This window comes from Mirounga angustirostris, unplaced genomic scaffold (assembly GCF_029215605.1).
Source record: "Mirounga angustirostris isolate CCGP_5_RB_7025 unplaced genomic scaffold, mMirAng1.0.hap1 SCAF_2, whole genome shotgun sequence".
In the NCBI taxonomy this organism is placed as follows: Eukaryota; Metazoa; Chordata; class Mammalia; order Carnivora; family Phocidae; genus Mirounga; species Mirounga angustirostris.
Window position 1 is genome coordinate 121488983 of NW_026991710.1, and position 25692 is coordinate 121514674.

Consider the following 25692-nt stretch of genomic DNA (forward strand, 5'->3'; position numbering starts at 1 on the left):
GGTGGCTCAGTCGGTTAAGCATCTGCCTTCGGCTCAGGTCATGATCCCAGGGTCCTGGGATCAAATCCCACATCGGGCTCCTTGCTCAGCAGGGAGTCTGCTTCTCCCTCTGCCTGCCGCTACCCCTGCTTGTGCCCGCTCTGTCTCTGACAAATAAATAAATAAAACCTTTAAAAAAATTAAAAATAAAAAAATAAAGGGCTATTCATTTTTCTCATGAATCTCAAAGAAACGGCAATTAGAGGAATAAGTCAAAGGCCACAGTTATTACTGTATATGACTATTATAAAAAGAGACAAACTATGTAAACAGCATTTTTGATTGGCTAGATTCACTACAATTAAGTTAAATGAGAGAAAAAGCAAAAACACACTCTAAACACACTACTACTAAATAATCAGAGTAGTTTTTCCTCAACTTCAGAGGAGTTTACTGAATCTGAATACTTAGGTTAACTCATATAAAACTGAAATTCAGTTAAGTTAAAGAATTTAAGATTATGTTAACAGGGATTCTTCTTTTTTTTTAATTTTATTTATTTATTTGAGAGAGAGAATGAGAGAGAGAGAGAGAGCATGAGAGGGGGAGGGTCAAAGGGAGAAGCAGTCTCCCTGCCGAGCAGGGAGCCCGATGCGGGACTCGATCCAGGGACTCCAGGATCATGACCTGAGCTGAAGGCAGTCGCTTAACCAACTGAGCCACCCAAGCGCCCCAGGGATTCTTCTTTTAAAATTAGAGTAAAATAACACTACTTAGTCGAAACATTTTACAGAATTAGAATCTGTGTATTTTCAAAGTTGCTTTCTAAATACAGATAAAGTAGATATATAATACACTAAAATGGCATTTTAATAGTAATTGGCTCTAAGTTTGTTGTAATTATTTTATTAATTTCTATTATAAAATTGGAGATGTTTTCCTATAGAAAAATATTAGTGTACTCATTATTACGAAATCTCATTTGCTTTGCAGCAAGTATGTAGTCTTAGGGAAGAAGTAGCGAAAACAGAAGTTGCCAGCATGTTATAATTATTTCAGATGAGTTCAACATGCCAGTCAAATCCTATGAAAACTTGTTTCCCTGACAGGTGGGAAAGGAGATAGAGAGTTTTGGTTTTTTTTTTTAGAAAAAGACAACTTTTAGAGCAGTTTGATACATAGCAAAATTGAGAGGAAGGTACAGAGATTTCTCATATACCTCCCGCTCCCCCACCACCACATGCAGAGCTTCCCTCATTATCAACATTAAGGTTCACTCTTGGTGTGCAGTCTATGGGTTTGGACAAACGTATAATGACACGTATCCATCATTATAGTATCCTACAGAGTATTTTCAGTGCCCTAAAAATCCTCTGTGCTCTGCCTATTCATCCCTTCTACCACCCCAACTCCTAGCTCCTAATCTTCCTACTGTCTCCATAGTTTTGCCTTTTCCAGAATGTCACATAGTTGAAATTATACAAATAATTCCACATAGTTGGAATTATACAAACAGCCTTTTCAGATTGTTTCTTTCACTTAGCAATATGCATTTAATTCTCCTCCATGTCTTTTCATGGCTTGACAGATCATTTCTTTTTTGCACTGAGTAACGTTCCATTGTCTGGATTGTACCACAGCTTATTAATCCATTCACTTACTGAAGGACATCCTGGTTGCCTCCAAGTTTTCGCAATAATTAGTAAAGCTCTATAAACATCCATGTGAAGGATTCTGTGTGGATATAAGTTTTCAACTCCTTTAAGTAAATACCAAGGAGCACTACTGCTGACTCATATGGCTAGTATGTTTAGTCATGTAAGAAACCACCAAACTGTCTTCCAAAGTGGCTGTACCATTTTCTATTCTTACCAGCAATGAAGGAGAGCCCATGCTGCTCCCTATCCTTGCCAGCACTGGGCATGGTAAGTGTTCTGGATTTGGGCCATTCTAATAGGTTTGTAGTGGTATCTCGTTTTAATTTGCATTTCCCTGAAAACATGATGTGAAGCATATTTTCATATGCTTATTTGCCATTGGCAAATCTTCTTCGGTGAGGTGTCTATTAAGGTCTTTGGCCTCTTGTTTGCTTTCTTATTGTTGAGTTTTAAAAGTATCTTGTATATTTTGGATAACAGTCTTTTATCAGATGTGTCTTTTGCAAATATTTTCTCCTAGTCTGTAGCTTGTCTTCTCATTCTCTTGATATTATGTATTTTCAACCTGAGGTACCTGTCACCATGTGATAACTTTATTTATCTGGTGACCAAGAAATGGGAACCTATGGAATATATAGGACCCAGAGCAAGAACTTACTTCAAGGTTTATTTATTAATCTGGAGAGAGAAAGAGAGCACGTGCAGCAGGGAGGAGGAGAGGGAGAGAGAAAATCTCAAGCAAGACTCCCCAGAGTGCGGAGCCTGATGTGGGACTCAATCTCATAACCCCGAAATCATGACCCGAGCAGAAAGCAAGAGTTGGATCCCTAACCATTTGAATCACCCAGGCACCCCCCCACAGCAAGAACTTACACTCTTCATTATCAAAAATAAGTAACAGAAAATTTACACAGCTACTTAGTAAACACCATATTAATTTGGAACGAGATAAAAGACTCTAGGCTCAATAAAAATTGAGCTAACATATTATCTGGACAATTTCCCTACTACTGTCTTAAAGTTATGGTACCACTTAGTCTGAATCTAGATCTTTTCTCATCAGAGTTCCTTGGCAATCTCCTCTGCCTAGTGCCTCTGTCCTACTTAATTAAGCACCAAGATCAAGACTAGCTGTGGACCATTCAATTAGCTAATTATCATTCTAAGCTAATTACAAAGTAGACGATTTATTCTGAAAATGTTGCTGAGATTGCTGAGCTACTGTTTCTGTTTTTGACCATCAACTATAACTGCAAACACAAGAGGAAAAACCATGCACTGCCCCCCAAACCTGCAAACCCTAGAATGATGATTTTTCTTAACTCCCTTATGAAGGTAAAATGACCAGAGAAGAAAGAATCAATTGGCTTATATTCCCACAGTTTCCACTCCAATATTCTCACTCTTTTATTCAGAGGTTTGGAGATTTTTTTCTTTTTTCCTTAGAAATTTTATGCTCCAAATTACACTGTTTAAAGCTCTTTATACAATCATTAAGCAAAAGCAATCAACAGAAAGAAAAGCAAGTATTTGCAAATGTTTATGCCAAAAGCATTAGCATTACAGTATCAATCAATTTTCAAGAGAATATATCAAGGAGTAAATAATTTTTAAATACATTTCAAAATTCTACAATCTATCCCGTCACTAGCTCATTTCCTCGGCTCCACATTTCAATTATTCTAAAAAATTTAAGGAAATATTATGGTAATTTATAATCTAATGTGATTTTAAGGAAAAAAACGGAAGGAATATGTATTGCATGTTGATTCCCAGCTATACCACTGACTTGCTGTGGAACATCGAGCAGTTCACTCCACCTCTATGTCTCATTTGTAAATTAATGGGATTGTACTTTATTAGAAGTTGCTAACTGTGGTCCTTTAGCCACATCCAGCCTGTGGACATACCTTGTTTGCCCAGCATATTTTAAAAACAGGGAAATTTTACACTCAAATCCAGATTCCCACTTTCTCCTTCAAAATTTCAAGATTGACAATACTGGGCCTACATTCCCATGTGGCAATAAAGGCTGAAACTGCATAGAAGCTGCTCCCTTTGCATAAAGGCATGGAATCTTGCTGTTACATTACCTGCCTGACTGCTTAGCATCTAAGTTTTTGATGAAATAGGTTACCTCTAAAGTTTCTTTCAGCTCTAACATTCTCACATTTAGAGTGAGCCATATAGCAAAACGTCCATGTAACCTAAGTCTCAACTTTCCCTGAATAGGGATAACAACAACATCTGATCACCACTTGAGCTTTGGAGACAGAATGAAATAGTGAGTGGTGACTGCTTAGCACAGTGACATGCGTGCTGAGAGTGCTGAATAAACAGCAGAGGTGACAAACACAAGTAAGAGTGAACAAGAGGACTCAAAAAACAGTTCTTGATGGTCAATCCAATCTAAATCAAAATTCATGTGCTGATTTCTTCTCTTCCAAACACAGCACTGATCCTATCAAAAATCTGCTACTGGCCTCTAATTTTTAGAGATTATTAATTCTTCATTCACCATGCATAAAACAAGAGGCTGAGAAAAAAAATGAAGGTCCTGAGTGGGCTGACCTCAATTAAAATACACTTTAAAATTATGATAAAATTTTTCAGCAGTTTTCAGCAAAATTTGTTCCAGCTCATTCTGTTCTAATCAGGGCCATTTTTAGTTACCAAGAATAAAGAAAGTTGCATTCAAAAGTTTCTCCAGGGAAAGGGTGCTTACCAAAAAGTTTATACGCCCATGGGAACCCTGGAGAAAGTAAATAACCAGGTACCAGAGAGGTCAGCAAATGAAGAACACTGGGAGCACCAGTCATTCGTTCAACTCTATTTTTCTCTCTGCTGGTCGATCTGACTGTGTCCCTGCATCCACTCTATTCATTATACACCATCCTACCGCCTCCCATATCTCACAGTCTATACTCTTCTAACTTTAAAACTTCAGAATGCACATGGCCCTTCACCTTCCCACCCCCCCATATCACTATCTCTCTATATCAAGTCTTGCTGCTAACTTGCCTATTTCTTGTGAGTCATATTTCTGAGAAAGACAAAAAATTACAAATAGAACTATTACCTCATCCTGCAATCCCACTTCTGGGCATATACCCAAACGAACTGAAAGCAGGGTCTCAAAGAGATATTTATGTTTGCACACTCATGTTCATAACAGCATTATTCACACCTCTTGCGGAAGGTCCATCAGCAGATGGATGGATGAATGAACATAATGTGGAATATTATTTAGCCTTAAAAAAGGAAGATATCCTACTACAACCTGGGTGACCTTGATGACATTGTGTTAAGTGAAATAAGCCAGTCACAATAAGACAAATAGTATGAGCCCACTTACATGAGGTATCTAAAGTAGCCAAATTCATAGGAACAGATAGCAGAATGGTGGTTATCAGCTAAGGTGAGGGGAAAATGAGGAAGAGCTACTTAACGGATATAGATTTTCAGTTTTGCAAGATGAAAAAAATTTTGGATATCTGTTGTGCAACAATGTGAGTGCACTTAATACTATGGACCTATACACTTAAAAATGTGAAGATGGTAACTTTTATGTTTTTTATCACCATTACAAAATTTTTTTTTAATGTTTGAGAGAAGGAATCAGACTTGCCCAAATAATCTTTTTTGAAGCAAACTACACAAGCATGGATCAGTGGCAAGCGTAGGGACTGACTGCTGATATATTTATTTGACAACTTGATATTAGAGGTCTACTGTTTCTGACACTGTGCTAAGTTCTCAGCCAGGTGCCTCCCCCTGCCCTGTTCAGCCGGCTATGCTCACTCAGTAGGCTTTCCTTATATAAAAGGGGTTGGTAATCTGTATCTCTGAAACCACAGCATTTTCATTTTCATAAGTGCATATTTTTGTTGTATTGTATCTTGCCATACAATTAAATAAAGGGTTTTTAATTTTGTTTTTTGTTTTCTTTGCCTTTGGCTGTTACTACTATCACTCTGCCTACAAGAAACAGTGCAGTTCTTCCATAACTGTTGCGAAACAGCACTTGAGAAAAGCGACTCTAGAGCACAATGCTCTTAAAAGTACCTCATCCACTTCAAAGTTTAAGTGTGCATCCGCAGTATAAAACCTTCCCATTCAAAGCATTATGAAACAAAACAAGAATCCCCTTCAGAATCTTCTTACTTGGCCCAAATACTAGGGTAGGAGAAGCTGAATTCCTGCTACTAAATAATTTCATTAGTCTCCAATCTATAAATGCAGAAACTATTGCTCCAAAGAGTGATTAAACTACTTGCAGAAGCCGCCTTAGTACAGAATTGCATTAAATAAATTGCCTATTAAAACATGTAACACAGGCTTAGGCAGGAAGCTTTCAGTCCCTATCTAACTGGATATTCCTGACCATTCTCAGCTTCTGAGACAACACTGTCTCTTGATTTTCTTCTCATCACTAGCAGTTCCTCTCAGCTTTTTCTCATTGAATCATCTTTTTCTTCCCAGCCCTTGAATACTGGCATGCATTTCTGTAGTTCCAGCCCTGGCAGTCTTCTTTTCTACTATACATGTTCCCTGAATGAATCAGAACAAAGCTTCTACTTACACACTGATAATTCTCAAATCTACACCTCTAACCTAGACTTTTTCCCTCGGGTTCAGATCCAATTACCTGACTACCCCCTGAAAAGCCCTCCATCTGAAAAAATACCAGAAATCAGTGACAAAAACTAATCTCATTAGCTTAACCTTTCTCTCCATCCCCAATGTTCCTTAACTCTGTACTCCATTTCTGATTAATACAACAACCAACCAGGTGCCAAACAGAAGAATTCTAGATGCCCTCTCCCACCTACCTGAACCCCCACCCATACTCCCAGTATATCCTAGGTAACAATCAGTCATAGGCTCTGCTGATTCTACTTCAAATACATCCTTTCTTTTGAATACAATTCTCATGGCCTTGGTTAAATCCTCATAATTTTCACCTGGATACTACCTACCCAGTCTTCACATTGCTCCAGCTCCAGCATTCCCAAGATTAAATTTTATCAATGTCTCTTCATTTAAAGTTTAAACTCCTTAGAAGTCTGACAGTAAGCACAATCTGATTTTTGCCTATATATTTTCACTGCAACAATTATACATTTGTTCCCTGAATGAATGTGAACTGCTTATGGAGTAAAATTATTTATTTAATTTTAATATGGAGGCCATATTACCATTACCATCACAATAAATGTGTAGAACGAATAAACACTTCTTCAGTCTTCCTTGCCACTCCTCCATACCTACCCAGCTTTCAAAAATACTAAATTACTTGCAGTTCTGCCACTATGCCATGCTCTCCTGTTTCTATACCTTTATATGTGCTGTGCCCCCTCTAAAATGCCTCTACTTGATCCCCCACCTGAGTAGGCTTTCTATTTATCCTTAAGATTCAGTTGAACCATCACCTCTTTTAGAAAAAGTTTTTAAAACATTGCTCCTAATACTCCATTGCGTTCAAACGGCGCCATGTGTATTTACTAGATTCTGTTGTAATTCTTTATTTATTTGTCTGCCTTTTCCACCAAACTATGAAGTGTTTAAGGGAAGAAACAGTGACTATCTTTACTGTATCCCCAGTATCTAATACAGTGCCTGGCACTTAGCAGGTCATAAATAAATATCTACTGAATAAAGCATGAGTCTGTCTTGTAACGAGAATGCCAGATACACCTCTATAGTCTTTGTGGTCAAACAAAAAAACAAGAGATAAAAGAATATTAATCTCTTAAAAAAATATATAGGGGCGCCTGGGTGGCTCAGTCAGTTAAGCATCCCACTCTTGGTTTCAGTTCTGGTCACGATCTCAGGGTCAGGTCCCCACATCAGTGTGGAGTCAGCTTGAGATTCTTTCTCTCCCGCTGCCTCTGTCCCTCCCCTACTTTCTCTTTCTCTCAAAATAAATAAGATCTTTAAAATATATACATAATATTCCACTGTGTAACATTTTAGATTCAAAAGGAAATAACCCCAAATGCATAGTCATCTCAACTCCATTTTGGAAATAAGTAATGTATATAATCATGAATAACTTTTTTAAAATTGCGTATGTTACTTTTTGAGAGGGATAAGAGAGGATAACATTTCTGGCCTAAAAATTATGTGTATCACAACAAAATATTCCACACTCATTTCAAAGATGTCCCAGGGTCAGTTATAAAAACTAATTTTTAAAAACATTTTCTTTTAAACTAGCTAAATTCAGCAAAAACTATTTTTTCCAAAGGCTCAATAAATTAAACACTGTCCTATCAAACCAATTTATGTTTATAGGTACCGCCTAAATCATTCCACTTTATATCAAGTTGTTTAAAGCAGACCCCTCATCAGAAAGTAAATATAAGTAGATTTTAAGATCGCTGGATAGAGTCAGAGACTTTGTCTGCATCTTCTTACTCTACCACACACATTAACAGAACTCAAATTATAATAGTAAATGTTATGCTAACAGAAGAGCTGATTTTTTAACCACTTTTGTCAAAGTACCAAATATGGACTCCCATAGCCATGCTACTGATTCAAGACACAAGGAAGAGAGCCAAAAGGCTCACCCACATGGAAGAAAAGAAAAATATCATTACAGCTCTCTTAACACTGAAGACTTGTTTCAAGCTTCCTCTTAAAAAAAAAAATCTTTTGGTAACAGCTCTATTATCTGAAGACAAAAAGCTTAAAATTCACTTAAGTGCACAATCTTGTGCTCCATTAATATTCTATCCTTTTGCAGTCACAAATTTTCGAAGCAAAATGCTAACAATGAATCAAAGGACAACTTTCACATATGCTGAAAATATCTATTTAACCTTCAGTTAACAAGTTGTTTTTTAAAGAACTGTATAGAAATAATTTTGAGAGCTGTCATTCTACGTCTAATAAATCACTTTAGTTTCATATTTAAGTACAAAAATTTCTATAATCGTTTTTAAAGAGGTAAATAACTAGTTGGCAAACTGAAGAGGACTTTAAGTTTTCTTGAATTTTGAATTTTAGCTGGAGATGTTTTCTACGATGTTAAAATGGTTACATCTAAGACAGACTATTCTTTGGTTTCTCACACTAAATGACAAAACATTTCCTTCGCACATATTTTTCCTTCTGAGGGCAAAGGAAAAAAAACAGCATTAAACCAAAACATAATGCTAAAAGGCAAATGATTTAAAAATTTTAAAAGTGGGGGGCCTGACTGACTCAGTCCATAGAGCTCGGGACTCTCAATCTCCAGGTCGTGAGTTCAAGCCCCACACCGGGCATGGAGCCTACTTGAAAAAAATAAACATAACTAAACAGGTAGATAGATAAATAAAAATTTTAAAAGCATTTATCTTTATTTGAAAACTTCTGTTGAATAACTTCCTCAATAATATGATGAACATGACTTCCTGCACAAAAGTAACACAACTGAGATGAAGTGTTTTTTTTTTTTAAAGATTTTATTTATTTATTTGAGAGAGAGAATGAGATAGAGAGAGAGAGCATGAGAGGGGGGAAGGGTCAGGGGGAGAAGCAGACTCCCTGCTGAGCAGGGAGCCCGATGTGGGACTCGATCCTGGGACTCCAGGATCATGACCTGAGCCGAAGGCAGTCGCTCAACCAACTGAGCCACCCAGGTGCCCAAGATGAAGTGTTCTGAGTAGATAAAGCCATAAAGACTCTGAAATGCTAAGTCCTCACTTCTACACAGAAGTAGTTTGTGTAAAAAATAAAAAAATTAAAAAGAAAAAGTAGTTTGTGTAGAAGCAATAAATCACAAGCATCTCATGAAATGTTCTTAGGTTGTTGGTTCCCAGTATCTGTAGGGTGGACAATTTTAAAAACAAAAAAGTAGAATAAGTGGCATAAATGAATTCATCATGTTATCAAGGAAGTTATTCAAGAGAAGTTCTGGCATCAAAAGCATTCTATTCAACCAAACCTAGTTTGAGTATCTTGTAAGTATAATATAAGCAGAAAGTCTAAACTTTATTTCCATTGTAAGTCCCTCCTCAGGTATAGAGGTTGAAATATGCATTCCAGAAGAGTAAAGGGAAGGCCTGATCTCTTCTTAGAGATTTTTCAACAGAGGTTACAAAGATCAAGATAGAATAGTGTGTTTTATAACTGAAATGAAGGAAAACAGATGACAGAAAAAGAATAATTTTGGGGGCGCCTGGGTGGCTCAGTTGGTTAAGCGACTGCCTTCGGCTCAAGTCATGATCCTGGAGTCCCTGGATCGAGTCCCGCATGGGGCTCCCTGCTCTGCAGGGAGTCTGCTTCTCCCTCCGACCCTCCCCCCTCTCATGTGCTCTCTCTCATTCTCTCTCTCTCAAATAAATAAATAAAATCAAAAAAAAAAAAAAAGAATAATTTTTTGGGGCGCCTGGGTGGCTCAGTCGTTAAGCGTCTGCCTTCGGCTCGGGTCATGATCCCAGGGTCCTGGGATCGAACCCCGCATCAGGCTCCCTGCTCAGCTGCTTCTCCCTCTCCCCTGCTTGTGTTCCTGCTCTCACTGTGTCTCTCTCTGTCAAATAAACAAATAAAATCTTTAAAAAATAATAATAATAATAATTTTTTGATAGACAGGGGGTAGCCATTAGCTTTTCTTGTCCTGAACTAAATTTTTGTAAGGTTATCAACTCAAATCAATAATAAAATGACAGAAAATAGGTTTTTAGAGTGTTTCAAGTAAACAAATCCATAATTTCTAGTAAAAAGGAAAACCCATTAAACACTCCAATACACACTACACCCTCCCGTGGGCAACCCTCCATGGAAAAATATAAAAAGATTTAGTTGGATTTTCCACTCAGTTAAATCAGTCCTATAACTAATGAAATGATGGCTCTAAAAACCTCATAAAAGTTAACACTATTTTAATCATTTGTCTTAGTATCTGAGTTAGAAGATTTTTTAAAAAATAACAATTTATATCCTATACAGTAGTAATGTAAGAAAATAAAAGCATGATCTGCTTATCTTCCCTTAAAAAACAAAATGATATCAGATTATTTCTTTAATGGAAAAAAGGTAAACAGAATAAATCACGTAAAAAGATGTATAATTAAAAGATAAAGTATACTTTATATCATGAGCTGCAAAGGCGGCACTAATATTTTAAAGCAAAATCCAAAAATTATGGTTCCTTAGTGAGAACTGTGGCAGAAAAGCAGTATGTTCATTAAGTTTTTCAGGAAAACAACTTACATTATCACCTGGTAATATTTAGTATTACTGGTCTCGTGAGGCTATGTGGTCACTACACAGAAATATAAACATACTTAGAATAAAATATAAGAGACTACCTAAAAGAGCCCTTATTCTATGTGGCTAATGTTTCAGTACTTAAATGATATAATAGAAGCAAAAACTAGATTAAAAGTATTCTGAAATGGTTCAAATATCATTCCAAGTTTGTCCCATTTACAAAAGAATACAAAATATATATTTAGTACATAAACCTAGAAATCACGTATGAATATGTACATTTCCCAAAATGCATCAAAGAATATTTGAATATATATACTCTGAGAAAAACGAGTTACAACGAAGACTAACTACTTAAGGTCTTATTAACTAGATTATGAGACTAGCAATTAAAGGACAACAGTGACATCTAGTGGACATTTCAAATATATGCCACACACATCCTGGATCAAAACTTTATTTTCAGTGTCACATAATTCAACCTGCTTGAGGGATTATATGATAAACCTTTAATTTTAAACCAAACAAGCCAGCTCTGCTCCCAAAAGGCTGCTCACTGTGAGTAACCCAATCGTGTGATAAATACAAAATGTTTAACAAAGTATAAGAATATCTCAAGTCCTTAAAGCATTAAACACTGATTAAATGTATCATATGACTAAAAGAGCTAGCAAAAGGCTCAATGTAATTATGATAATAAAAAGAATCTAAAATATTCTGAATGAAAAAAGCACTGGGTTAAACGAAGAAACTTACAAAGAAAATGAAGAACTAATCTATGAATTTCTTCAAGCATGGAAAGTACATATTAACCAGTATGGCCACACAAAATAAATATTTTTAAACTAAAAGAAGAATATCTTAGGATGATTTTTCAAAGACAAATTAGTAGTCAAGAAAATGTATAGGATCATCCCTTAAAATTAAAGGAAGATAACTAGAATAAGACCAGGTGGTCATCTCAAAAAAGTTGCAAACTTACCTCAAAGGATGAAAAAGCAAAACAAAAAAACAAAACACCTGTGGGTGACAATGTCCTTACTTATTCTTATTTGCCAACACATAAACAAATTTCACAAGGAAGTAACACTGCATTTAATGAGTAAATAATGAAAGTATATGTGATTCTTATTAAGTATTTTATTACTAACTCAGGGAAGAAATATAAATGTAGAGACAGGGTCTTATAAACACTAAGTCAAATAAGAGTCTAGGCCACAAATTGGCTGGAAGTCTTTCAAAAATCACAGGTGCTTCTCAGATCTCTCAGAATCACCTAATTGAAAAGATTTTAATGATTATTTGAGCTCAATGACTTTCTGACAAGAAAAAATGTGAAGGGCCAGAACTTTACAAGTACAAAGTTCAAACTCATTGAAAGTATCTCTGAAATGTAAATATTTGGGGACTAATAACATTCAGGTCACAAAAGCATTATCCTAATAGCTTCAAAAAGTTATACAGCAGATAAATAAATTGGGGTATATTCAAACAATGGAGTATAACTCAGGAATGGAAAAAATGAAGTACTGCTACATGCAACAACAGGGATGGATTGTCAAAAAATTAGACTGAATGAAAGAAGCCTTACAACAAATTACACCATCTGTGATTCCTTTATATGACATGCTAGAACAGGCAAAACTGATCTATAGAATGAATGAATGAATGAATGAATGAATGAATAGATGGATGAATGAATAAGCAAACAAAATTAGAACAACACTTACCTCTGAGAGTAGGACAGACATGGAGATTGATTGGGAAGGGATATAAGGGAATTTTACAGGGTAATGAAAATGTTCTATATGTTAATAGGAGTCGGGGTTACACATATGTTTGCATTTGTGAAAATTCACAAATAATATATTTAAGATTTGTGGAAACTGCATATAAGTTGTACCTTAAAAAATAAACCTGAAGCAAATATTCGTAACTCCAGTTATCATATGTTATGCTGAAGTATTTGGGGTGGTAGGTACAAATATCTGCAAGTTATTTTGAAATGAGTATAAAAATTAGATGAATTGATGGACAGATAATAAATCAAATATAGCAAAACATTAATAACTATAGAATCTAGGAGGTGAGTATACTGGGGCTCACTATACAATTCAGCTTTTCTGTATGTCTGAAAATTTCCATAATAAAACACTGGAAAAAAACTAAGATGACAATCGGAATTCAAAAAATTTTTTAAATATAAAAAATTAAAAGTGTTTTCTTAAATATTAATAATTTTCCTTTTATGTATTAACATTTTAATCTGTCTAATCTAGTGTCAAATGTCACTATTTTCTAAAGAGCAAGAGTAACAAGATAACATATTTTTTAAAATTTGAAAGACATACCCGAATTTCTTGAAGATTGTGAAAATTATTTCCTACTCTGACTGAAATCTTGCTTGGAGTATAGCTTTCATCAGATTTGTAGTCCGCATAAATACATAATGTCTTCACTGTTGTTTTTCTTCTAAAAGCAATAAAATAAAAACATGCTCTTTATCATGTGGAAGGATCATATCCAAGCATCTTCTGATCATAGTTTGCTAAAATGAGTACTTCAATCAACAATCTCCAATTCCTTTCATTTTAACAATGATGAAAATGAACAAGTAAAAATACAGATACACATTTATACAGGCATCTCTTATCTAGAACATGGTCAAGAACCAGATGTGAGCAAATTAAAAAGTTAAACCAAAATAGGTACCTTAAAGTGCAAATAAGCATTAAGAATTTCAGTCAAATTCATTTGTATTTTAGGTAAATAAATTATTCTAACAAGCTTGGTTTTCTTTACTAATTACTTAATTTCCTATGTCAATACTTGAAAATAATTAGCTAAGTAATTAAGTCCAGCAAAAACAAAATCACTTGTAATATAATTTTATAATATATATTTGTAGCATATATAATACTATAATTTTAAAATATAATCTCTTAAAACAAGAAATAAAATTCTGCCATTTTTAAAATATACATATCTTAGGAAGATTAGCAAGACTACATAACACAAAATTAATCTCAGAAAAAATGCAAGTGGCCAAAAACCACAAAAATGTTTAATCTCTAATAATCAAAGAAACAGAAATTAAAACACTCAGACGTTAGTTTTGTTATCACACTGAAAAATATTAAAATGATTGATAATACCCAAATTTGATTAGAAAAAGTTACTTTCATAACCAGTTAGTAGGTACAAAGCCTTTGACACATGAATTAAACTTCTAAGAATGCACTAAAAAAAAAAAAAAAAACCACAACTACTCAAAAATGGATGCAGAAAAATGTTTACCATCCTGGGTTAAATCACTAAAAAATCATAAACAACCTAAATATCCATCTCAATAGGGAATTAGCTAAGTAAATTATATCTATTCTATGAAATCCTATACAACTATTTAAAACAATCACACACATAATAGGTTAGGGAAAAAAGCAGAATACAAAACTATATATAGAAGAATCTCATTTGGGGGAAAAGAAAAAAAACTTTAAAGGCATATAAAACTATATGTATGTATAGATATATATTATATATATATCTATATACATACATATAGATAGAGATAGAATCATATAAAAAAAGTAGAAGTGACTAGTTTGGTGGAGTCTATGGAGAACTATGGGAGAGCTTTCTTCATGATTTATATATTTTCTGAATATTTTTTTACATTGAGCATGTGCTATTTGGGTCATTTGGAAAAAAAAAAAAAAAACCACTAGACAATTTTAAACATCAACCAAAAAAAACCATTAAGAAGTCTATTTAAATGTGCTTTAAAAGTTAAGTTCTGGTATAAACTGGCACTAACTTAGTAACAATGAGCTCCTTGAACAGAAGTAGCCTGTGTCAAAAGTCAACCTATAAAAACAGCAGGGGATCTGTAGCTCTTAGTGAGGGGACCAAACTTCTATAGCCCAAGCTGTTCATCAGAAAGGAATGGGGAAAGTTAAGGACTTTTCCTCAAATAATAAAGACAGATCAAGACGTAAAACACTAAATACCCAGGAACTGCTGACAGGATAAATGCCATTACCAGGTTTTCAGAAGAGGCCAGAGGTATCAAACTGACATCTTTCTCCTTCTGGTGGGCCAGGAAGGAGACATGAGAGGAAGCAAGGGAAGAAGGGGAAATTTTGAAGGGCACACAAAAGACCGTTTCCCTGATGAGCCAGAAGCAGGCTGTGAAAGTTCTTTCTTATTATGGAGAGATCAAAGATCATGAAGATTACTCTTGAGGACTTTTGCTTTTCTTTTTTAAACAAAAACAGATCTAAAGGACCAAGCTGTTTGCTCAGAATAATTCTATCTCCAAGTTATGTAATTCAAGATAACTTAGTCACTGAAACCTGCAAGATAATCAAGGTGAGGTCAGAAAGGCAAAGAAGGGTAACAACAATAATGACTATAAAAACAACAGCAACAGTAGAAAAGAGCAAGTGGATACTCTGGCCCAGAAGTAAGGCTTTATATGTATTATTTCATTTACTCCTCTCCCGTGGATATTGAAGCTATTATCACCTTCATTTTACTGATTTAAAACAAGAAAAACAGTAACACCCGGGTTAATAATAACTAGTAGGTGGGCACAGTTAGAGTTGAAACATGTGTCTGTCCATCTGCCTCACATGATCTTAACCACTCTCACCTTCCTGTTAATTTACTGTACTTATTCAACAGTCATTGATACCAGTTTACAGTAATATGGAGGTATTTGTAGTTCATTAAATTTTATCTGCCATAAATTCTTCAGATCCATGTATTCCCAGAAAGCATATGTATAATTTATGCTATCTACATAATTTCATTACATTTGCAAATGAAACGGTGACCTCACCAAAAGTTTAAAAACTGTTAGTCTAAAAGTACCTATACAGCCTTTTAAAACTATTTACCAATTTTATCTCATGGTGAAGTAAAAAAAAATAATACTGCATAGAAACCATGCTACATGTCAAATAGCAACATATGTGGGAAGATTAAATGCATAGATTCTGAGACATCATGGTGGCTACTCAAATTGCTCAAATCATCATTATAATAATAAGCACCATATACTGAATGCTTATTCAGTGCCAAACATCATGTTAAACTCTTAGGATAAAGCATCGTAGGAAGGGAGAAGGGAGAGGGTAACACTTTCCCATTTCTGATGATGTAAGTAACACTCCCAGCCTCTCTAGTCCTCACCCACCCTCCCTTTATGCTGAGAAAGAGCTGCTGACAGGACACACACATTGACTTTGTTCCTTCATGCCACAAATTTAATAGGGACAGGCTCTACCTGGCCTAGCACTTTCATGGACTGGATGGACAAGTCTGTTTAATGCTAGGGTTCAATATTAGGAAACACACTTAACTGCAGATGTAAGCCCCTTTCTCAAGAATCAGCTTTGTCAGTTTTACAAGGGTGATATTTTGGTCTCCACCGGCTGACTCCTGGATAATTTCTCAACTCACTGGGAACCCATGAAATTGCAAGAGAAGACAATAGTGACAGATGCTCCTGGATGCCAATCTAACAGCCCCTTTGCCTTCCTTCTTCATAGCATCCTGCTAAAAGACTATATTCCCTACCTTCCCTTAAAGCTAGATATGACCCCATGACTAAGTTATGGCCAGTAAGATTTGAATCAAATGACCGTATTTTGTAACATTTATTTAAAGGAAGATATACCCCTTTTACCTCCCCCCCCCCACTCCTTTCTGCTGCCTGGGATATGAACATGAGAGGTAGAATTCCAGTAGGTACCTTGACTTATGAGGTGACCTTGAGGATACAACTCCTGAGCTAAGAATGGTAGAATGGAAAGAGAAGGAATCTAGGTCCACAATACATACACTGTGGGGCTGTCATACCACTCCTGAATTGCCAGGTTCTTCTTATATGAAGAGAAAGAGAAAATAAGTTTCCACCTTGTTTAAAGCACTGTTATTAGATGCTCTATTACCAAAAAAAAAAAAAAAAAAAAGCAGCAGCAGCTCTGTTACCAAAAGTTCTCATTCCTATTTAATATAGCATTATCATGCCCACATTACAGATAAGGAAACAGAGGCTCAGATTCAGGGTAAGCAAACAGTCTCATTTACATATCTAGTAAAGCACAGAGCCAGAATTTGAATCTATGTCTGTATGACTACGGTATGTAAGAGTAGCTACTAACTCCTGAGGTACAAGACTTAAAACTAAAAAACAAAATAGTTATAATATTCTGTTTATCATTTCCTGTTAACATGCTAGATACATTTTTACTAAGAGGCTGAGACATAAAGAGCCCACATACTTGCCTAAAACAAAAGGCAAATAAATGGCTTACATATATAATAAACGACTACATTCTTCTTTGTTCCTCATACAATGGTGGAAAATGTCCCCTTTGTGTAAAAGTTATTTTTCATCAACATGAACAGAATACTAAAATGAAAGTTTTTACTGAAGGCTAAGACAACAAATATGTTTTAAGAGGACATATAAGACCTCAATGTAATTGTTTCAGCAGATATGGTTAAAAACAAAACCCAAAGAAACAAACAATCAGAGATGTCTGCACACGAAGAAATAACTGCTACAGGACTTGCCCCTCCCCCCACCATAGACAACTAAATGCTGACAACACATATGAAACAACAATCTGCAGGCACCACTAAGAATCCTGTGAGAATGGATATGAATGAGGTGAGCCCTATGAACAACTGCGCTTTCTGACTGAAGGCAATCTCTAGACTGCAATGCAGGGAGGGCACAGCCTAAGAGAATCTTTCAGTCTCACTAAGTTGAGGAAGGAGTTATCCCGCGGAAAAACTCCAGAAGTCTGCACAGAGTGTGCTGTACATGCAGAGGGTGAAACTACAAAGACAAGCAAAGAACAGCAGTTGCTGGGAAAGGAACAATTACTGGGAAGCAGTAAGCTAAACAATTCCCAGAGGTCACAAAGGGTAGGGAATCACTAGAGTTCCCAACAAACAAAGTGCAGAGTACGGATACCTCTTCAAATATCTAGCATATTCATTTGAGATCCCAGAAGAGTCAAGCCTTAGCATACTGGAGGCAAATCTTGCCCAAGATAAGTGATCTTAAAGTGTGGTCTGGGGACGTGTGGAGGACTTCAAGACCCTTTCGGGGGATCAACAAGGTCACAACTATCTTCCTAATAATACCAAGATGTTATTTGCCTTTTTCAGAATCATTCTCTTATGAGTACACAATGGAGTGTTACAAATGCTATCTGAAATGGTATGTTGCAAAAGATTTAATGAAGAAACACATATGAGACTCCAGCTGTTCTCTCTTATGCCAGACACAAGACATTCACACTAAAAAAGTAAATCAATAACATTATTCTAACGATTTTTTGTTTTGGAAGAAACCGTTATTTTTCATTAAAAAATGTTATTTATCCAAGCATATAATAGGTTAATCATTATTTAATTTTAGATGAATAAAGACTCAAATTCTTCAGCTATAATTTCTAATATGGTAAATACTGATATACATAAAAAATAAGCAAAAGATCTCTGGAGACCTAGATAAAAGTTTGAAGTGGTACTAAAACCAAAAAAGTTAAAGAACTCCTGCCCTAGAGCAGGGATCAGCAAAACAGTGCTCACAGGCCAAATGTGGCCCACCACTTATTCCTGTAAATAAAGTTTTATTTAAACAAAGAAGCACCCATTCATTTACCTACTGTCTACAGCTGCTTTGCATAACAAATTTGAGCAGCTGCAACAGCCTAAAATAAGGTTTGCAAGGCCTAAAATATTTACTATCTATCCTATTACAAAAAAAGTTTGCTGTACCCCACCAGAGAGTAAAAAGTACTCTAGTCCCACTGTAAAGAGATCAACCCTCAAAAAGATCAAGTTGATTCTTAAGTTACTTAACTGCCTGCCAGAACAAAGTCCTATCCTCTTTTAAAACAAAACAATACATAGCACTCAACAAAATTTACTAAATCCAGCATCCAATCAAAAATTACTACAAAGAATCAGAAAAATGTGACCCACAATGAGGAAAAAAAACAGTCAATAAAAATATGCAAAAGACAGAGATGACAGAATGAAAAGATAAGGAATTAAGACAGAAAATATAAATACCTACAGGTATACAGCAAACCATTTAAAACTTCTGGCTTAAAAAAATAATCATGATTTTGTTTATGAATCTGGAATTTGGGCAGGGCTCAGAAGGAAAGTCTACATAGCATCAGGTGCAGCAACTTGACTTGAGATCTAAAGGACCTACTTCCAAGACAACTCACTACTATGGCTGGAAAGCTGGTGCTGGTTATTGGCTGGGAGCTAAGTAGCTAAGGCTTTGGCCTTTGGTTCATTTCCTCATGGGCTTCTCCATTTGATGTGGGTTTTCTCACAGCATGGTAGATGGGTATCAGAGAGAGAATCACATAAAAGAGAGAAAACAAGGTAGAAGTTGTATACTTTTTATGACCCAGGCTTAGAAATAAGTGTCATAACATCCATATTCTCAGGCAACAGATCCACAAGGGCCTGACCAGTTTCAAGTGAGGAGACATAGATGCCATCTCTTGATTAGGCAGTAGCAAAGCTGTAGAAGGGCATGTGCAACAGAAAATAATGTGGGGCACGTGGGTGGCTCCAGTTGGTTAAGCATCTGTCTTTGGCTCAGGTCATGGTCCCGGGGTCCTGGGATTGTGCCCCACATCATTGGGCTCCCTGCTCAATGGGGAATCTGCTTCTCCCTCTCCTTCTGCCCCTCCCCCCCAACTCATGCTCTCTCTCATGTTCTCTCTTGTGCTCTCTCATGTGCGCTCTCTCTCAAATAAATAAAATCTCTTTAAAAAAAAGAAAAGAATGTGAGCATACTGGAAAATATAGTCTGTCATAAAGATGCTAAAAGAATTAAAAGAAAACATGAGCACAATGTGGAGAGATGAAAAATATTTTTAAAAATGGAATTTGTAGACATAAAAAAAAATCTGAAATAAAAAATTCACTGGATGGAATTAACAGCAGTTTAAACATTGCAGAAGACTGTGAACATAATGGTATTTTCAAGAAACTCTCCAAAATTAAGCACAGAAAACAAAAAGCTCTCATCCCTCATTAAAATAAATAGAGTATCAGTGATCTGTGAGACAGTATAAAGCAGACTAACATGTAATTGGAGTCCCAGGAAAAAAGGGGGTTAGATAGAAATCATTTGAAAGAATTATAGCCAAAATTTTTCCAAATTCAATGAAAAGTACCCATAGATTCATGAAGGTCAATGAATTACAAGAAGGATAAACAAAAAGAAATCCACATCAGGATAAGTCATAATTACACTGCTTAAAAAAAAAAATAGTGATAAAGAAAAAAATCTTAAAAGCAGCAGGGGAGGATGAGGAGACACATTAAATACAGGGAAACAAAAGTAAGAAAGACAACAAACTTCATATCAGAAACAATGATGGAACAGTATCTTTAAAGTGTTAAAGGAAAGAAACAACCTAGAATTCAGTACCCGGTAAAATATATTTTAAAAATAAAGACAAAATAGGGGTGCCTGGGTAGCTCAGTCAGTTAAGCATCTGACTCTTGATTTCGGCTGAGGTCATGATCTCAGGGTTGTAGGATCGAACCCCGAGTCTGGTTCCCGTTCAGCAGGAAGTCTGCTGGAGAGTCTCTCTCTCTCTCTTCCTCTGCCCCTCCCCCCACTTGCATGCACTCTCTCTCTCCAAAAATAAATAAATCTTTAAAAAATAAATAAGTAAAATAAAGACAAAATAGAGACATTTTCAAACAAGCAAAAGCTGTGAGAATTGATCACCAAAAAATTTGTACAATGAGTAATGTTAAAGAAAGTTCTTCAGAAGGAAGGAAAATACCAAATAGAAATGTGAATCTATGAAAAGTAATAAAGAGTACTGGAAATAATAAATATGTAAGTGAGGAGAAAACATTTTTCACATTTAAAAATTTTTCTAAAGGGATGCCTGGGTGGCTCAGTCAGTTAAGCATCTGCCTTTGGCTCAGGTCATGATCCCAGGGTCCTGGGATCAAGTCCAGCATTGGGCTCTTCCTCAGTGGGGAGCCTGCTTCTCCCTCTGCCTGCCACTACCCCTGTTTGTGCTCTCTCTCTCTCTCTGACAAATAAATAAAGTCTTTTAAAAAAAATAAAAATAAAAAAATTTTCTAAAGGTAACTGTTTAAAGCAATATGTTGTGAGCTTTATAAGAAATGGAGAAATAAAGAACATACAACAGCAGCATAAAGGAAAATGGGGAAGTGAGAGTAAAGAGTTTAAGATTCTTGTATTATATGTTAAATGTAATATTATTTGAAGGTAGACTGTGATAAGCTAAAGATGCATATTGTAAATCTTAGAACCACTAACATTTTAAAACAACATTAAACAAAATAAAGATATATACTTAATAAGGTAATAGTAAAGAGCAATAAAATTGATATCAACAATAGAATTATTGTGGAAAGAGCCCAAATGTCCATCAACTGATGAATGGATAAAGAAGATCTGGCATATAGAAAACTTCCAAAATCATTCTATGAGGCCAGCATTACCGTGATCCCAAAACCAGACAAAGACCCACCAAAAAGAATTACAGATTAATATCCCTGATGAATATGGATGTGAAAATTCTCACCAAGATGCTAGCTAGTAGGATCCAACAGTACATTAAATGGATTATTCACCATGACCAAGTGGGATTTATTCCTGGGACGCAAGGGTGGTTCAACAACTGCAAATCAATGTGATACACCACATTAATAAAAGAAAGGACAAGAACCATATGATCCTCTCAATAGATGCAGAAAAAGCATTTAAAAAACACAGCATCCTTTCTTGATTAAAACTCCCTGCAGTATAGGGATAGAGGGAACATACCTCAATATCATAAAAGCCATATACATAAAACCCACAGCGAATATCTTCCTCAATGGGGAAAGATTGAGAGCTTTTCCCCTAAGGTGAGGATGGGGATGTCCACACGACAGGAATGTCCACTCTCACCACTGTTGTTCAACATAGTACTAAAAGTCCTAGCCTCGGTAATCAGACAACAAAAAGAAAAAAAAGCATTCAAATCAGCAAAGAAGTCAAACTTTTGCTCTTCGCAGATGACATGATACTTTATGTGGAAAACCCAAAAGACTCCACCCCAAAATTGCTAAAACTCATACAGGAATTCAGTGAAGTGGCGGGATATAAAATCAATGCCCAGAAATCAGTTGCATTTCTATACACTAACGAGACAGAAGAGAAATCAAGGAATCAATCCCATTTACAATTGCACCAAAAACCGTAAGATACCTAGGAATACATCTAATCAGAGGTAAAAGATCTGTACTTTGAAAACTATAGAACACTCATGAATGAAATTGAGGAAGACACAAAGAAATGGAAAAATTTCCATGCTCATGGATTAGAACAAATACTGTTAAAATATCTATGTTACCCAGAGCAATCTATACATTCAATGCAATCCCTATCAAAATACCATCAATACTTTTCACAGAGGTAGAACAAATAATCCTAAAATTTGTATGGAACCAGAAAAGACCCTGAATAGCCAAAGGAATGTTGAAAAAGAAAACCAAAGCTGGTGGCATCATAATTCTGAACTTCAAGCTGTATTACAAAGCTGTAATCACCACAAGAGTATGGTACTGGCACAAAACAGACACAGAGATCAATGGAACAGAATAGAGAACACAGAAATGGACCCTCAACTCTATAGTCAACTAATCTTCAACAAAGCAGGAAAGAATATCCAATGGAAAAAAGTCTCTTCAACAAATGGTGTTAGGAAAACAGGACAGCCACATGCAAAAGAATGAACTTCTTACCCATACACAAGAATAAACTCAAAATGAATGAAAGACCTAAATGTGAGACAGGAATCCATCAAAATCCTAGAGAACACAGGCAGCAACCTCTCCGACCTTGGCCGCAGCAACTTCTTGCTAGACACATCTTCAAAGGCAAGGGAAAAAAAAGCAAAAATGAACAATTGGGACTTCATCAAGATAAAAATCTTTTGTCCAGCAAAGGAAACAGTCAACAAAACTAAAAGACAACCTACAGAACACTAGAAGATATTTGCAAATGTCTTATCAGATAAAGGGCTAGTATCCAAAATCTATAAAGAACTTACCAAACTCAACATCCAAAAAACATATAATCCAGTCGGGAAATGGCCAGAAGACATGAACAGACATTTCTGCAAAGAAGACATACAAATGGCCAACAGACACATGAAAAAATGCTCATCATCACTCAGCATCAGGGAAATACAAGTCAAAACCACAATGAGATACCACCTCACACCAGTCAGAATGGCTAAAATTAACAAGTCAGGAAACAACAGATGTTGGTGAGGATGTGGAGAAAGGGGAACATTCTTACAGTGTTGGTGAGAATTCAAGCTAGTATAGCCACTATGGAAAACAGTATGGAGGTTCCTCAAAAAGCTGAAAATAGAGTTACCCTATGACCCAGCAATTGCGCTACTAGGTATTTATCCAAAGGATACAAACGTAGTGGGACGCCTGGGTGGCTCAGTTGGTTAAGCTTCTGCCTTTGGCTCAGGTCATGATCCCAGGGTCCTGGGATCGAGTCCTACATCAGGCTCCTTGCTCAGCGGGGAGCCTGCTTCTGCCTCTGCCTGCCACTCCCCCTGCTTGTGCTTGCTTTCTATCTCTCTGACAAATAAATAAATAAAATCTAAAAAAAAAAAAAAAGGATACAAACACAGGGTACCTGTACCTCAATGTTTATAGCAACAATGTCCACAATAACCAAAATATGGAAAGAGCCCAGATGTCCATCGACAGATGAATGGATAAAGAAGATGTGTTGTATATATACAATGGAATATTATGCAGCCATCAAAACAAATGAAATCTTACCTTTTGCAATGATATGGATGGAACTAGAGGGTATTATGCTAACCAAAATATGTCAATCAGAGAAAGAGAATTATCATATGATTTCATTCATATGTGGAATTTAAGAAACATCAGATGAACACAGGGGATGGGAGGGAAAAATAAAATAAGACGAAATCAGAGAGGGAGACAAACCATAAGAGACACTTAACTCTCTTAGGAAACAAATTGAGGGCTGCTGGAGGGGTGGTGGGTGAGGGGATGGGTAAACTGGGTGATGGGTATTAAGGGCACTTGAAATAACAAGTACTGGGTGTTATATGCAACTGATGAATCACTAAATTCTACTTCTGAAACTAATAATACACTATATGTTAATTCACTTTAAATAAAAATTTTATAAAACTACAATAAAAAAGATGTAGCATAGATAGATAAATACACACACACACACAAGCACACACGATGAAATATTATTCAGCCATCAAAAAGAATGAAATCTTGCCATTTGCAAAAAAGTGGATGGAGCTTAAGTGTATTATGCTAAGCAAAACAAGTCAATCAGAAAAAGACAAATACCATATGATTTCACTCATACGTAGAATTTAAGAAACAAAAATGATGAACATAGGGGAAGGGGGAAAAAGGAGAGGGAAGCAAGCCATAAGGGACTCTTAACTATAGAGAACAAACTGAGGATTGATGGAGGGGAAGTGGTGGGGGATGGGCTAAATGGATGATGGGTATTAAGGAGGGCACTTGTGATGAGTACCAGGTGTTATATGTAAGTAATAAATCACTAAATTCTATTCCTGAAACCAATATTACACTATACAATAACTAACTAGAATTTAAATACTTGAAACAAGCAACAATAAAAAAGATTAGTAAAATTGATAAATCTCTAGCCAGTCTGACCAGAGACACCAAAAAGAGAAATGATAAAAGTTATCAATACCAGGTATAAAAGAAAAGATATTACTACAGTTCCAACAGAAATTAAATAATTGAATATTAGAAACAACTTGTCAATAAATCAAAATAATTTAGATAAAATGAAACATTCTTTTAAAAACACAAATTTTCAAAACTGATTCAAGAAAAAAAATAAATTAAAGAAATGACTTTATAAAAATAAAACTTCACACAAAGCAAATGCTGGGAACAGATGGTTTCAATGGTGAATTTCATCAAACATCTGAGGAAGAAATAATAGAAATTTTACTTGAACTCTTAGACAACAGACGAGGAAACATTTTCCAATTCATTATTTATGGGGCCAGTATTATCCAATAACAAAATCAGACTAAGATTAATAAACAGAAATGATAAGCCAATATCCCTTATGAATAGAAACATAAAATTCTTCAACAAAATATTAATAACTCAAAACCAATAATACATTAAAAAAAGACTTAAAAACCAATTGAAGAGATATAACACCAAAAGCACAATGTGTAAAATACACAAATTAAAATTAAAAACTTGTGGGGCACCTGGGTGGCTCAGTCCTTAAGCATCTGCCTTCAGCTCAGGTCATGATCCCAGGGTCGTGGGATCGAGCCCCACATCGATCCCTGATCAGCAGGAAGCCTGCTTCTCCCTCTCCCACTCCCCCTGCTTGTGTTCCCTCTCTCGCTATCTCTCTCTGTCAAATAAATAAATAAAATCTTTAAAAAAAAATTAAATTAAAAACTTGTGATTAAAAACTTGTGTGAAAAGGCAACCCACAGACTGGGAGTAAATATCAGAAAATCATATATCTGATAAAGGATTAATATCTAGAATATACAAAGAATTCCTAAAACTCAACAAGAAAACAAAAACCCAACTCAAACACAGGCAAAGGAGTTGAATAGCCATTTCTTCAAAGAAGATACCAAATGGCCAATAAGCCCATGAAAAGAGGCTCAACATCACTAACCACTGAAGAAATGGAAATCAAAACCATGAGATACCACTTCACACTCATTAGGAT

General features: G+C 35.7%; 1 protein-coding gene across 4 annotated transcripts in view; it reads right to left on the bottom strand.

The window, feature by feature from the left end:
* Positions 1-25692, bottom strand: part of ANAPC10 (anaphase promoting complex subunit 10) — a 224621-nt gene that overhangs the window by 170700 nt on the left and 28229 nt on the right. For all 4 annotated transcript variants that reach the window (XM_045880382.3, XM_045880380.3, XM_045880381.3 and 1 more), the window contains exon 4: positions 13193-13313. In XM_045880382.3, coding sequence (XP_045736338.1) covers positions 13193-13313 — 121 coding nt within the window. The remainder of the gene's footprint in view (positions 1-13192; positions 13314-25692) is intronic.